Raw genomic sequence first — 14,052 nt, 5'->3', positions numbered from 1 at the left:
AATAAATTCAGAAGAAAATTCTGGAAGTGACCAGTTTTATTCTGTCACAATAAAAAGCTAAGCATTGTCTTAATTGTAGGAATCTAAGTTAACAAAGAGCACAATAATTCAATTTTAGAAAACTTAATAAACAACATTTTCATGTTTGTATATCCCCTCTTTTATTTTGAACGAGGAACGCATGCTAATGAAGACAACAGCATGCAAGGGAAATCAGCCAGCATAGAATCAGTCTGCCTAGTAAGGGTTAAAAAATTCTTTTGGGGGAAATTTCAGAGCTTTTCGGTAGTAGTAACTTTTTTTGTCTGTTTTAAATTCACCAGCTTACTCTGCTGTACAGTTGGGACTGATGTTTCAGATGGATAGTAGTTTAAAGCTGCCATGAGAGTGTCTGTCTGTTCATTTGATGTATACATTTTACAGCCTATTTTGTCGTTTTCAGTAAGTTTGCTAACACAGCACTGTGGAAAGTGTAAGAGAATATTTCATCAGGATAGGCATTTTTCCTAATGGTATATTCTGCTAAAATGCAAATAGGATATAAAGTAGCATGCTGCATTTTCATAGCACTTGGCTTGTTACTACTTCTCATCCCTCACAAGCTAACTCCATAGAAATGATTCTGATCGCTGTCACGTAGTCACACAGCAGCCTGGTATTGTCTCACAAAGGAAATGTGGTCTGAATGACAGCATGAGGGTTTATATTCAACAGAAGCATTTCAAATGTGCTGACAGTAGTGACAAAACTCTTCAGACCTTCTGTCCTGTCTTTTTCCCTTTTCATAGAACAAAATGGTAAAACTGCAAGTAAACATGTCAGAAAGTGTAGAAACTGAGTTTCAAATTAATATTAATGGGAAAAGAAGGCCAGGTACTTCAACAATGAAAAAAAGAATCTCTAGTATCCTACTTTACTGTAGTACATGCAGATTTTTTAAGACAAGTGTATTTGTCATAGTTGTACAGAGTGCCTAGACTAAGCCGTGGTGAGAGTTTCGATCCCTGCTGAGGGATGATGCAGTGAGAGGAGACAGCAGGAATTATTTCCAGTTCTGACACTGGGTGGTGGGGTGCTGTTTTTTTTGTGTTCCAGTATAAACATACGCATTTCTGGTGAGTGTGCTCCTAGTTTTAATCAGCCACAGTTTACGATTCTGTAATCATCACAAGAGATGCTTTAAATGTTTCTATCAATGTGAGGTTTCACCATTTATGAACATATTTTGATGAAAAAGAACATGGTAAATGTATAGCTTGTAATGTTTTGTAATGGAAAAGAGATGTATTTTCAGAGAAGATGCTTTGATTGGAATGCAGGGCTGCACTCCAAGTGATCTGTTCACCCAGAAGATGGCCCATTGAAACATCAGGCTGGTCTGTAAGAGACAGACAGCTAGATGGTCTATCCAGGGTGCTGTGTTGGTCACATCAGCACATACTAAGATTGGTTAAAACGGGTCAAGGCATTGGCTAGAAACTGAGCAGAAACCAGTGTAGTCATTGTGAGTCCCAGATTTGACTTCAGTGCCATTCTGCAGCAATTGCAGGAAAGGCCCTCTAAGGGGACCAGGGGACCCAGTGCACTTCTGTCCCCCAGGGTCACAGTGGTGCTGAACTCTGTTGTTGGCTGCTAAGTTCCTGCAAGCCATGGGATGCACAGGGAGCTGTGCTGTAGGTTTGAGCCAGCAAGCAGGCATACGTAACAGAAGTAAAACATAAACAGTAGTTCTGTGTTTCCGTTACAGCCTCTGGCTGCTCTATAATATTGAGAAACCTAGTTCTTAGGAGGCTGGGTATTCTTATTTTGCTGCATATACTCAAATATTGGGAAGTGAATCTTAGGCAGTATGTCTGTACTGTAGACAGATGAAGAGCTGGTTTCTGTGACTGCTGAAATCCCAGCAAGGCTCCAAGTGTCAATCTGCAGGTAATTCCAGGGCAAAGGATGGCTTTCCCCTCACTGCTGCTTCTGGTTGTGATGTGGGAGGAGGGTTTTCTGTCTGAAGTTTTGTTAGTACACACTACATCAGATTGCTTCATCCCAAACTGCTTTTGCATTGACTGTGGTTGTTGAACAGAAAGATCCTTCTAAGATTTTAAGAGTAATGTTGTAGGGAGAATTCTCTAACATGGTCTTGTGGAAAGCTTCCACCTATTTGAAAGCTGATATGTTTTTTTTTTGTTGTTTTTTGTTTGTTTGTTTGTTTGTTTGTTTTATTTTTCTTTATCTTGACATACAAGATTTTTCCTTGCGACCAGCACAACACTGAATCTATGTGAGCTATGTACCTAGGGCAGACACTTTGTCTGCTGATTAAACCCAGATTTTTTGTACAATACTGCTAATTGTAAGTGGTGCCTGCTGTAGTAAGCTCGAACAGCAGCAAGGAAGCAGGCTCTCTGTGTCTGTAGTAACCATGGCACAATATCCAATAGTACATTGGATATTTTATTCTTTTATTCTGCACATCATGTAGCTAGATGCTTCTAACCAAGCATTTTCCTTTAGCTTAAGATATGAATCTAAAAAGTAAACATTTACTATGCAAAGGTCTACTTTTTATTTGCTTCTTGGACATGGAAAAATGTGACTTGATTGAAAATTTTATTTCTCATATGAAACAATTACCTTGATTTCTGTTTTAACATGTATACAGTTCAGTATGATATTCCTTTTTTTTGTTTTGTTAGAAATAAGGCTCACATAATAAAGTTAAAGCATTGTAAAAAAGAGAAGTGTATGAAATACATTTACATTATTGTTCTCCTTCCTGGTATAGCTCATCTGAAAACAAACATGACTACAAGAAAATGTTTTGTACTATGGTTAGAACCACTTACAAAAAAAATTACTCTTTACAGAAATATGTGTAATCTGTAAATCTTTTCCTTGCAATTTTTATCCTAGTTTAACAGAATTTAATTATTTATAAGAAAGCTAATGTAAAAATACATTTATGCGGAACTGGACACCTCATTCTGTGTGTCACCTGTCATTGATAGTATTGCACAGTCTGGGAAAAGGAAGAAGCAAGTTTGTCCTTCAGAATAGTAATTTTCTAACCTTTAGGTTAGATTTAACCATATTTTGGAACATATTTACTCAGCTGTTATACACATTTACAATTTTTGTTTTAATGTGCCTCTTTTTTACTATTATTTATTTATTATTTTTGATATGCTACTTAAACAATTCTATCTTAAAATTTCTGCTTTCCTTTACTATTTTTCCTAGGGTCAGCGTCTTTTTGAAAAATTGCTTGAACTGGCATCCCGAAATATTGAGATAAAACTAGTGAGTGATATCCTGCCTGTGGAATCAAAAGTATTAAATGACTTGAAAACAAAGGGTAAGACCAGGGTCTTTATGTTGTTATGCTATTGACTGCTACATAATGTTTCTTTTGCTTTAAATGAAGGCTCGAATGACATACATAAAATGCAAACTGTTGCTGAGCAGTGTTGTCCAATAATCCTATACCTCTCTTTGGTGCATTGTTATCAAAAATCAGAAGCTTCTACAACTATTATTGTAGTTGAAGTAGAGGCTTGCACTTTGCAAGTGGTTAAAAATGTGGTGCGGTGCTTAGATAGATGGTTAAAGCCATTATATCCATATTAATAGTAGGCAATGTAACTTGAGATGTTGCTGTTACATCCTGTGGGACAAGATAGTTTCCTCTTTTAAGCAACAGCAAAATAATTTAGTAAACCAACATTTCTATGCTACTGATGATTCTGAAGCACTGGAAAATACTAGTCAGCTTTAGCCGACTGACACATGTTTCTGTGCTAAAGGTATTTCTCAGGTGCCTGCTTTCTTAATGATTGTTTGGAAGTTCAAAATCCCTAACCAAAGAGGGATTACACGCTGACGCTACATGACTAAACTTGTTATATGTAATAATGTGTGGAAAAACAGCAAAGAGAATTTTTTAAATGATAAAAGAAATTACAATACCTAAAGAGTTTTAACAATCTCACACATGTTTCTCCTGAATGGTAATACATTAATTAATTTATATAATCTGATATAAAAAATAATCTGATTTTTAAGGGTAGGATACATCTTTAAATGGCAACAAGAACCTATATATTTTGACAATAATCATTTTTGACAGAGATTTATCTAATATATGGAATTCTAAAAAACAAATTAATCTAAGCAGTTGCTACTTCTACCAGCACCCTAACGTAATGTGCTTGTGTGGTGAAGAACAAACAACACTCTTTTCCAACAAAAGTTAATTTTGATTTAACTTCTTTGTAATCTCCTGACCAAGAAAGTAAAAGAAAATTGCTAGAGGAAGTCCTGATTCCTTAGAGATCACCTTTTAATCAAGACTGACATGTTATTTCAATGTAATATCTGTGGAGACATATCACTTCATGACACTACCTATTCCAGGACTTTGATTATTTCTATTACATGACCAAAAGTGATACTGATCCTTTGATAACTAGTGAGTATACATCAGCTTTGACAGACATCTATGAAGTAAGGAATTAAGTTTTCCTGATGTGTTGAAAATGAAATATATGTTTTAATAGCAACACCAGTGAAACTGTCTTTGAAAAAGTGGTTTCATTTCCCTGTGGCTCTAGCGTCCCCAGTTTCCCTCAGTCAGACACAGTTAGAGGTAGAACCTGTAAATTTATATTGATATACTGGGCAATAGATATGCCATTTATTTAGAATACCAAGTATCAGAAGCTGTCCTGTTTAAAAAACAAAACAAAACAAAACAAAAAACCTAAAATTATTTTAATCAGGGAAGGGAACTGTGTTTGTCATTAGCACTTCTGTCAGTTTGTGGGAGATAATCAATCCTGTGAGCTTTTTGAACAAGTAAATAAAACATAAGCTTATACTATTTTATTACCTTCGGTTTCCCTTATGTCTTGCTCAGATCCCTGAGACAGGAAATTTTAGAGTATTCAAATGAAGGGATCAATATATTTGAGTGCTCTTCGCTACAAAGAATCAGAGTCACTTTCATGTAGTAATTCTTGTGAGTTTTGCTGCCATCCTCTTTGATTGTTGTAATTATAGGCCAACTGTTGGCCTTTTCCAAAGATAAATACTGGAACTTCCTGCTTTTCTCACTAAAAATGTTTTTTTTTCATTTCATATTTCAGTTTATGTCAACAAATTCAGATATTTCTGTTAGAATGTCCTGATTATGATGTAGTGATTGCCAGCTCTTGCGTTTATTTTTTTTTCCTTATTTTTATTCCCAGGAAAACTGGTTAAATTTTTATTCAGTTCTGCATTCCTGAACAGAGAGAACTTAGTTTTAACATGCCACTTTCAATTAGAATATCAGATGTAATTGTCTTAATTTTAGGTTGAAATGAGCAGGCCTTGTATGAACAGATGATACATGGTTCGTCTCACATGGTGTGTCCTGCTTGTGTCAAGTAGAAATTCACTGGTATGCTAGCTATGCAACTCCAATTTCCAGTGGTTCAATAATAAGAATAACACAGTGGGTGGAAAATGTATCTGCATTAGCTTTTTTCACATTTGCTGGAGAAACAAGGACTGTTACCTGCTACTGTCATCTTAGCTGATGGCAAACATGTCATTACATTCTACTGTGCTATGCTGGAGGATTCATCCACTAAAATTATTAATCTCTCTTCTTGTGAGGATCTGGCCAGCTGCATCCTTAGAAATTAGTCAGAATTGATTCCTGAAAGGGAACTGTGACTCATCTTTTGGACATGTATATTCATGAAGATAAATATTTTTTCCCCTGCAACTGGTCAGATTTATCTTAGAAAGTATGTTATGCACCTTTTTAACTAATTATTTTCTCCTGTGGGAAAGAAAACAGTAAAGACATCAATAGCTCTGCCAAATTTTGAAGCTTCTCAAGATGGAGAGCCAGAATACATCTGGCTGAATTAGACCCAAAGTCCCTCTCGTGGCATGTCTGAATTGGACAGAGGAGGGTCCAAGCCCAACTCCATGGTTCACCAGCTAACAGATCAAGCTGGTGGAGAGAAAGCACATACATAGCTCGTTGGGCTCTGGGAGTTTCACATATTCATGAGCCTGTCTTCCCCTTGCTAGGCAAGCACAGGCTATCCTCGTCCTTCTAAAGCAGGTTGCATGCAATAGTCAGAACACGTAACAGCTCTGCTGCACCTCATCATGGATACTGAGACTACACCTGCCAGCCAGATTATTCTGTCAGGTATTTCATTTTTCTAGGCAGCCATGAGTGGAGTCCCCGTGGCTCTTCTCCCAATTTCTGATCTGCAGAAAGCACCTTTGGTAGAATTTCCCAACCCAAGACCGCATCCTAGTCCTCTTCGCTCATCCCTCCTGTCCCGCAGTCCCCCCTGCTGGCTAACAGGTGAAAGTTGAACTCCGACTTCAGATTCGAACTGATGGGGTAAGATAAAGCACATTTTACATGGACAGGAGAGCAAAACTGACCTGTTATAGAGTGAAATAAAGCGAGTAATTTACAGAGTGATGAGCGATGTCAGTACAGAAATCCTGCAGGTTTTTTCACTACCTTTGAGCCTTTCTTTGTCACGTCTTTACTCTCCTGACTCGCTTGAGCTAGCTGTAAAGCTGGATAGTTTAGTGACAGAAGCAGTCTAGCAGCATCAGAATGAAACAGATTGATTTACTGTGCCCACACACCTAGAGCTGTGGTGATAGGGAACCTCTGGGTGCTGGGATAATGTACTTTTGCTAATAATTGTTGCAGTGTGGGAGTGTTATTTAGTAGCAAAAATAAGCATTTGGAAATGAGGAAATACTAGCCCCCAGAACATATATTTATGATAGACTTTAATTACATTATCTAGTGCTATCTTTTACATGGAATACCTAACTGGTGCTTGCTATAATCTTACTACATTAGTTAATCAGACGGCTTTTCCATTGTATTGAATGAGAATACATCAAACATTTAATGCCTAAGGGAGATGATGCTCATTCAGGGGATATTATTTCTGTTAGTAATGGGTAGAATCTTTTTTTATCTTCGTATTTAATGCATGTCTCCAGGCTTTCTTTATTGCACATCTGCCAGATCCTGCACTGAATATAGAATGATTTATTTCCTCATAGGCTTTTCCATGGTGCTGCTCGCTGTGGTATCTGAGTGCTCTGCAAATACAGTATTAATGAATTTCTTTTTACATCACTGTTAGGAGAGGTTGCTTGATGCTGTCTCTCAGGGACAACTAGCAATTATTAATTCCAGAATAGGCACCAGAAGTCACATTTGAGCTTTTTTTTTTTTTTTTTATAGTTGTAATTAAAAAAAAAAAGTGTAAACTGAAACAAATGACCACATGTATGTTCTCCCAGCTAATATTTTCAAAATTATTACTAAACAGGCTATAAACTATGATGCTGTTTTTACAGTACCTTTAATAATATGCAGTCCTGGGATGAAGTCTTGATTCTCTTTAGTTAATGTTAAAGCAACATTTCACTTTTCACCTGTGTATACAAATAGTATGTATATCTGTATGACTGTCTTGTGAAAGGTAGGTCTGCTTGTATGTAAAATGTGGCTCACTGTGGAAACAAACACGTTCTTCTTTATCCTTCATGTGCTGTGACAGTAGCTTATTAATGCTTGTTTTCAAGGTTATTGTTTTAGCCTTTTCTCAGCTGTGGTTCAGTGTACTAGATTGAAACATTTCTTGTAACCCTCCCACTCCTTGCACATAATTATGTACCACTCTTTGTTCCTCAGTAACATTTGAATGGTATTGTCTCCAATTAGCAGGTTGTTGTATCATTTCTTACGTGTACAGAATCCAAACCCCTTGCTAATTACAATATTATTTTAGCTGGCAATGTTAATGCTTTTTAAGACATGCCAATGGATTTCCTTCCTTCAATTTGTATTGCTTCATTCCTTTTCTTTTTGCTTTTTTTTTTTCCTTTTTATGAGTCATTTCTCAAATATTTGCAAGGAATTTGTTTTGTTTTGTGAATACTGGTTGCAACAGATATGGAGAGAGGAGTCTGTCCATATCACAAATGTGATTAAAAAATCAGCTAATTTAGCTTGCAGCTATTAAATGTTACTGATGAAACTGAAGAATAATATGAAGTCTCTGTGCTAACGCAGGCTCTAATCATTAGATCATATGTACAGCTCTGAGTCACTGAGCAGTTTGTGCACATTTGCCCAGGATTATTCTCTCTCCTAACCAGATGCAACCAAATTAGAAAAACAGAAAAGTTATATTATTGTGGGGAGACAAAGAAATCAGTAGAAAGTGGAACTCTGTAAGATTTTTGAGCTTTTATTTGTGTACTTTTAGATTGCAAACACTAACTTATACCATTCTGTGACAAATTAAATCAGTCTGTCTGGGCAGCTGCATGATCCCAGTCTCCTCCTTGGCATCCTCACCATATGTTGTCCCTACCTTTTTCCTTGCACCAGTGATCATGTGGCAAAACAGTTCAGGGGGATGGTTTGGCTACAAACTGCTTTGTTTTGTTGGCTGGTTTAATTCTAATTTGCATTAGATTTCTGCATTACTCAGTCTATGATCTCACGGGCATAAATGATGGGTACAACACAGAGATAGGGAACATGTAACTGGGATTGGCCATGGAAGCAGGACACTGGAACCTGGTTTTGCTAGGCTTAATCCAACAGTTTATCTAGGAATTTTTGTTTAGTTGGGTTTTTTCCTTTACTTTTGTTTTAATGAAATTGTTTCACAATGGACAGCAATAGTGAATATGATATATATCAGATGAAATGTGTTTAAAGCTGTATTCTGTCTGCTTCTGTTGGCACACTAAAGGTCCAGAGTAGTTTGAGAGCTGTCAGGCTTGTGGGACATGAGTTCTTTTCTACCTTCAGCCACAAACGCTTTTACTTTCTCTATGTCTAGTTGTGGGAGTATGGGAAGAAGACGTCATATTTTTATATTACATAGAAAGACTGAAAAAATTGTGTTATGTTGTAGAAGAGGTGGAGAATATTTGATAACATCAGCCCAGTTTCTTTTTTGAAACAAGCTGTCAGTTAAGCACTTTTTTTACCCTAAAGCTTTTGTGTATTGCAAGCCTTAGGAATGTAGAGTCCTCCATTTCACAGAGTCATAGAATCAGTCAGGTTGGAAAAGACCTCTAAAATATTCTAGTCTGGCTTTAAATTGGGAAAAAAAATAATTTGGGAGAAACTAAAGTTTTTTTTTGAAAAGAAAATCTATAGGAGTTAGAGAGGTTGCCACCTCCTGATGTGCTCCTGTAAGCAGGCTGGGGTTTTGTGAAAGTGGATGGTAGGGTAAACTGTGAGGAAATTAACTGAATAATTTCATCAGCCCCGAATATTTGGTTTCAGTATTAGAGAAAGTGTTCTAAATAAGTGGACAGTGGATTTTAAGCAGATTATGAAAGAGAAATCATGTGAAATTTTAAGACGAAAGTAAACAGGCCTCTGTGTGGAATGTCCTTATGAGTATTCACCTCTGGTGCATTGGAGAGGTCCAGATTGGTTTAAAGTGTGGTTTTAATCTTTCCAAATTATTATAGAAACTATAACCTAAGCACGTATATTTAAATAAGAATTTAATTCATCTTCATCTGAAAATATTGCTGGGAGTAAACATAAAAAACTTTGCGAAGACTAAAAGGAAAATACACTCCATTCGTATAGTGGGATGCTGGTATCCTGAATTTGGGTCTTGAAGAGATTTCTGCTTGCCCAGATGGCCAGCTGTACAACGTACGATAAAATTAACAGCTGACAGATGCATTCTCCATAGGAGTGTAAAGAGTGTTGTTAAGAGCTGAAGTTCAGTTGATGGTTATACGTAAGGCACTGAATGGAGTTGTAGCTCCACTGCTTTCTTTGTCAGTTTTTCCCAGGCCAGGTTCTTTAAGACTGCAAGGAAGGGTGTTGGAGATAAGTTACCATTCTTTCAAAAGTTAGAACCCAAAATGGACTCATTTTGTCTTTGATTTTTCAGGGACTAGTAAGCAGGATCCTTTGAAAGGACCAGGGGTTAGTCCTGCTGAAGGAAGCAAGTAATTTGATCTGAGTTTCGTAACGTTAAAGAATGATGGTTCAGTTTCATATTGGAAATTCAAGCATTCAAGTATCTGTCTTATGTCTAGGCAACACTAACATGCAGAAACTCCTGTTTAGCTGGTTTTTTGTTTGTTTTGGGGTGGTGGTGGTAAACGTCTTTCTGTTTCAGAACCTAAACTCCTTTGCTTCAGTTTCTGTTGCTAAATGTGCACATGTCCACTGAAGTCTAGATAGGAAGGAAATGTTCAACGTTGGTTTTATGCCTAAATCCCATGAGGACTCATAAGAAATATTTCTCATTTGTTTCAGCTGGGGAGCTAGATCCTGCAATGTAAGGTAAGCCAAGCCATGTCCAACCTTATAAATCATGATTGAAAAAAGAGGGTGGGTAAAATTTTTATTACATCTTAGAATCACATGTAGGCAAACCGAATGTTTTTGACATAGAACATTTGCCTGAATCCTGGAAGAATATGTTCAAAATCCTTCTCCTTCTGAAGGTTTCCAAATTTTCAGCTTGAAGAAGAGTTACCTACCTTACCAGACACCTGACAGAAATAAGATTGTGTAAACTAGTATTGAAGATCTTTAACCTCATAAAATAGGGTTTATGATAATGAAGGTTTGGAAAATGTAGAGGGTATTTTGTACAGGAGCTCCATGGATCCTTCCTATGTGAGCTCTAACAGTTTGCAGAAATTCTTCTAATTTCTGTCTCCATTTAAACATGACTCTGTAGTAGTCAAACATTTATTTGAGATGGAAGAAACTGGCCTTCCAGTCCTTGCTCTGCTTCTGCTCCTTCTGCTGCCCACTGATATTTTTTTGAAGGAAAAGTCTCACCCTTATTTGTGAAATAGTTATTTTAAGCTTCTGATTGTAGGACAGTATTTTGAAGCTTGATTGGAGAATGAGTCCTTCTGTGCAGTTCTGAATGAAGTGTTGAGGTAAATGGCACAGTTTCCATTGACATTGCCAACTACTCAGTTTAAATGTCTTTTACCTCAAAAAGTAAGGTTTTTACTCCAGTTTTTATTACAGTTCTGTAGAAAACAGTGCCTATTCTGCAAATAAAACTTCCATTGGACATACAAATATCTTGAAAACAGGCACCATAATAGATTGTGATGTGAAAGAGTTTGTTTTCTCTTATGAGTCTGAAACCCACCCACTTTAAGAAGGCTTAGGCATGATCTGCCTTACAAAATTCTCTAGCATTAGAAAATTAGCAGTATGAGGCTGTCACATGCATAAAAAATAGAGAAAAAAATGTTTTAATTTAAATTCTGGAAGCAACTAGGGTCTTGGGTTGTGCTGGCTTGTTTTAGAAATAGGGAGAGGGGGAAAAAGGTTCACTTTTAAGCTAAAAGCTCTTTTTGCCCACAGGATCCAAACATGCAAGTGACAAATTCTAATTCTAAGGTCTACAGCAACTGTGTCAGTAGACTTCCCTTAGAAATGTATGCCTTTGCTGAGAGGAATTGTTGTGTTCCCAGAGATAGCATCCTCCCATTGGTAATGTGTACTTTTGCATTATATAATACCAGTCATTTGCTTTCCAATTACTGTAGCCATTGTTTAAAAGAACCATAGTTAATAATACTATATCTAACTTGATGAATTAAGATTAGATGTACTCTAAAGCACTTTTAAAATGCTAGGTGTTTAGTAGAAAAATATATTTCTTTGGCTTGGAAAATTTTAATTGAAAAAGTCTTTCACATTTTATCAGTATTTTGGTACATATTTTGCAGTTTGCAAATTCCTTTGCATTTGGGTCTATTACTAATGCATATGTATTCACAGATTTAGCAGAAATGAGTGCGCTTGTATTTTTTAAATTCCAGAGTAGCTACTAGCGTTGGTAATCTAGCCCTCTTGTGAACAGCCAAATTGTTTTTGTCTAGTACTAACTAGTCAGGTCCAACATAGCAGGTCCACCCCACAGGGAATAATTCCAAATCTTGTTTGATAGTTTGCATGCTGGAAGGGATTCTTTTTGCATGGCAGTAGTTGGTCTGAGTCACTTTTACTTTTTAGTAAAGAGGAGCCAATAACGGATGGTATTAGCAGAAATTATTTATGACATTTTTACAACATATGGGTAGCATGCAAGTACCTACCTACTGTTACTGGAGGAACTAGTAAGAGCTTCCAGGACTGCTTGAGCTCAGAAAACATTTGTTAGGTAGCTGTGCTCCCTTTGCAGAAACGTTGGTACCCCATGATTTCTCATGGCTGAAAAAGCACTAACACTGTCTCATCCTGAAAACAGCTGAAAACCAATGGTATTTTTATAGGGGGTTCAAAGAAAGCCGGTTAATTTATTATTGATGAGTTCTCTTTTGTCTATTCATATAGTTCACATAAGTTTCTTATCAACTTTAAGCCTGACTGACTTCCTAGAACTGTCTTAGTCAATTGCTACAGTCTCACTGGTATGATTAGCTCTGTTTCTGATTGCTACTGTTCATGAACACTCTTCAGCTTTCCCAGTGATGAGGAGCTTTTGGTCTCTCACCTCGTTCAAGTTTTTGATGTCATCTAGACTATAATGCAACTACAAATGTGGTCAGCTCTGGAAAGAGCCCAGTCTGAAGTGGCATGACACTGACACTTGGATCTCTGAAGATGTGTATGTGTTTTTAAGTTCTTTTCACTTCTTTGCAGCTTAGCTTTATCCATACAACACTTCCGCTTTGAACCTGCAAGTACTATTCAGAGTTATACCAGAAGTCATCAAAAGTATATAAGAGCAATAATAAATGACCAAACCAAGCTGATGCTGCAGTATTTAGTTTTCCTTTGATAAACATTCTGGAAAAGCTACTCATGCTACTAATTTTTGGTTGCTGCATACAGTAAGGTTGTACCTTAAAGCAAACCCATGTGACCAAATCCTTCTGTATTACACAGCATTAGTTAATAAGATTTATCTCTGTAACACGAAGTTGCCACTATTATACTACTACTGATCTTTCTAGTAATCTTCTGCATCATTTTTTACATTAATCTTAGGCTTCTACTGCACTGTGGTATTTTATGAATTTTTACACAGCCTAATGGTTGGGAATTAAATTACATTAAGCTTGATCTAGAGTAATTCATCTGGAAGAAAACTTCCCAGAATATCTCTGCATTACTCTTCATCATTTCCATCTCTCGTTGCACACCCTTATAGAGTGATTGTCTCTAAGGCTTGAACTTGAGAACAGAGTGCATTCAGCATCTTTTCTGTCCTTCAGGCAGAATATTAACTAAATATAGTGTGCAAACATAAGTATTTATGTACTGCAGAAATTGATAGTCACTTCTGTGACTCAAAACAAAACAGGTCCCGCTTTCTGGTGATTTTAATCAAAGTAGCTATGTATGCGTAAAGTGATGGGAAAAATACCAGTAAAGTTATAGGAGTATATTATATCTATACTAAGCTTCAAAGTTATATCAAGAGGGTATTATTAAGATTGCAATGACAGGCTTTCAAAAATGAGACTTTGTAAGCAAACGGTCACAAAGCAACTGTTTTCAGCCATCAGACAATGTCAGCAGACTGAAGGTCTGTCTTCTGTCTTGCTGGAGTCATAAGAACCACACACTAGCAAAAAAAAGAAAAAAAAAAAAGCATAACAAAACCAATTGGAGTATGATATTTCCATTACCCTGTATACTTTTTTAGCAATTTGTAGATTAGGAACTCCCTTGTGATGGGATTTAGCAATTTGTTGTGGTGTTTGATTTTCAACAATCACTTTTGAATCTGTACATGTTTTTATCATCTACAAAACACTACACACAAGCACCAATGTATTCTGCAGCTTCAGTATCCGTTGTTCTTCACAATCTTTTTAACTTGTTTTATTTAATTTACAAGAGTTTATTTCCTTTCCCCTCCCCTTTTTATTTATGTTATGCTGTGTTATGTAATGTTACATTATGTTATTTTATTTTGCTCTCTTGGACTCAAATCTACTTATTGAAGGATGCCATTTCCTAATATTCTTCTTTAGCCTGGT

General features: G+C 36.6%; 1 protein-coding gene across 12 annotated transcripts in view; it reads left to right on the top strand.

The window, feature by feature from the left end:
• PLD5 (phospholipase D family member 5) overlaps positions 1-14,052 on the top strand; it is a 177,515-nt gene that overhangs the window by 109,939 nt on the left and 53,524 nt on the right. For 11 of the 12 annotated variants that reach the window (XM_068676321.1, XM_068676320.1, XM_068676327.1 and 8 more), the window contains one exon: positions 3,238-3,352. In XM_068676321.1, the coding sequence (XP_068532422.1) occupies positions 3,238-3,352 (115 nt within the window). Of the gene's footprint in view, positions 1-3,237; positions 3,353-10,348; positions 10,373-14,052 lie in introns of those variants that run through there. The other variant, XM_068676333.1, reaches the window with a different exon arrangement.

This window comes from Anas acuta, chromosome 3 (assembly GCF_963932015.1).
Source record: "Anas acuta chromosome 3, bAnaAcu1.1, whole genome shotgun sequence".
In the NCBI taxonomy this organism is placed as follows: Eukaryota; Metazoa; Chordata; class Aves; order Anseriformes; family Anatidae; genus Anas; species Anas acuta.
This window is presented reverse-complemented; position numbering and strand designations above follow the sequence as displayed.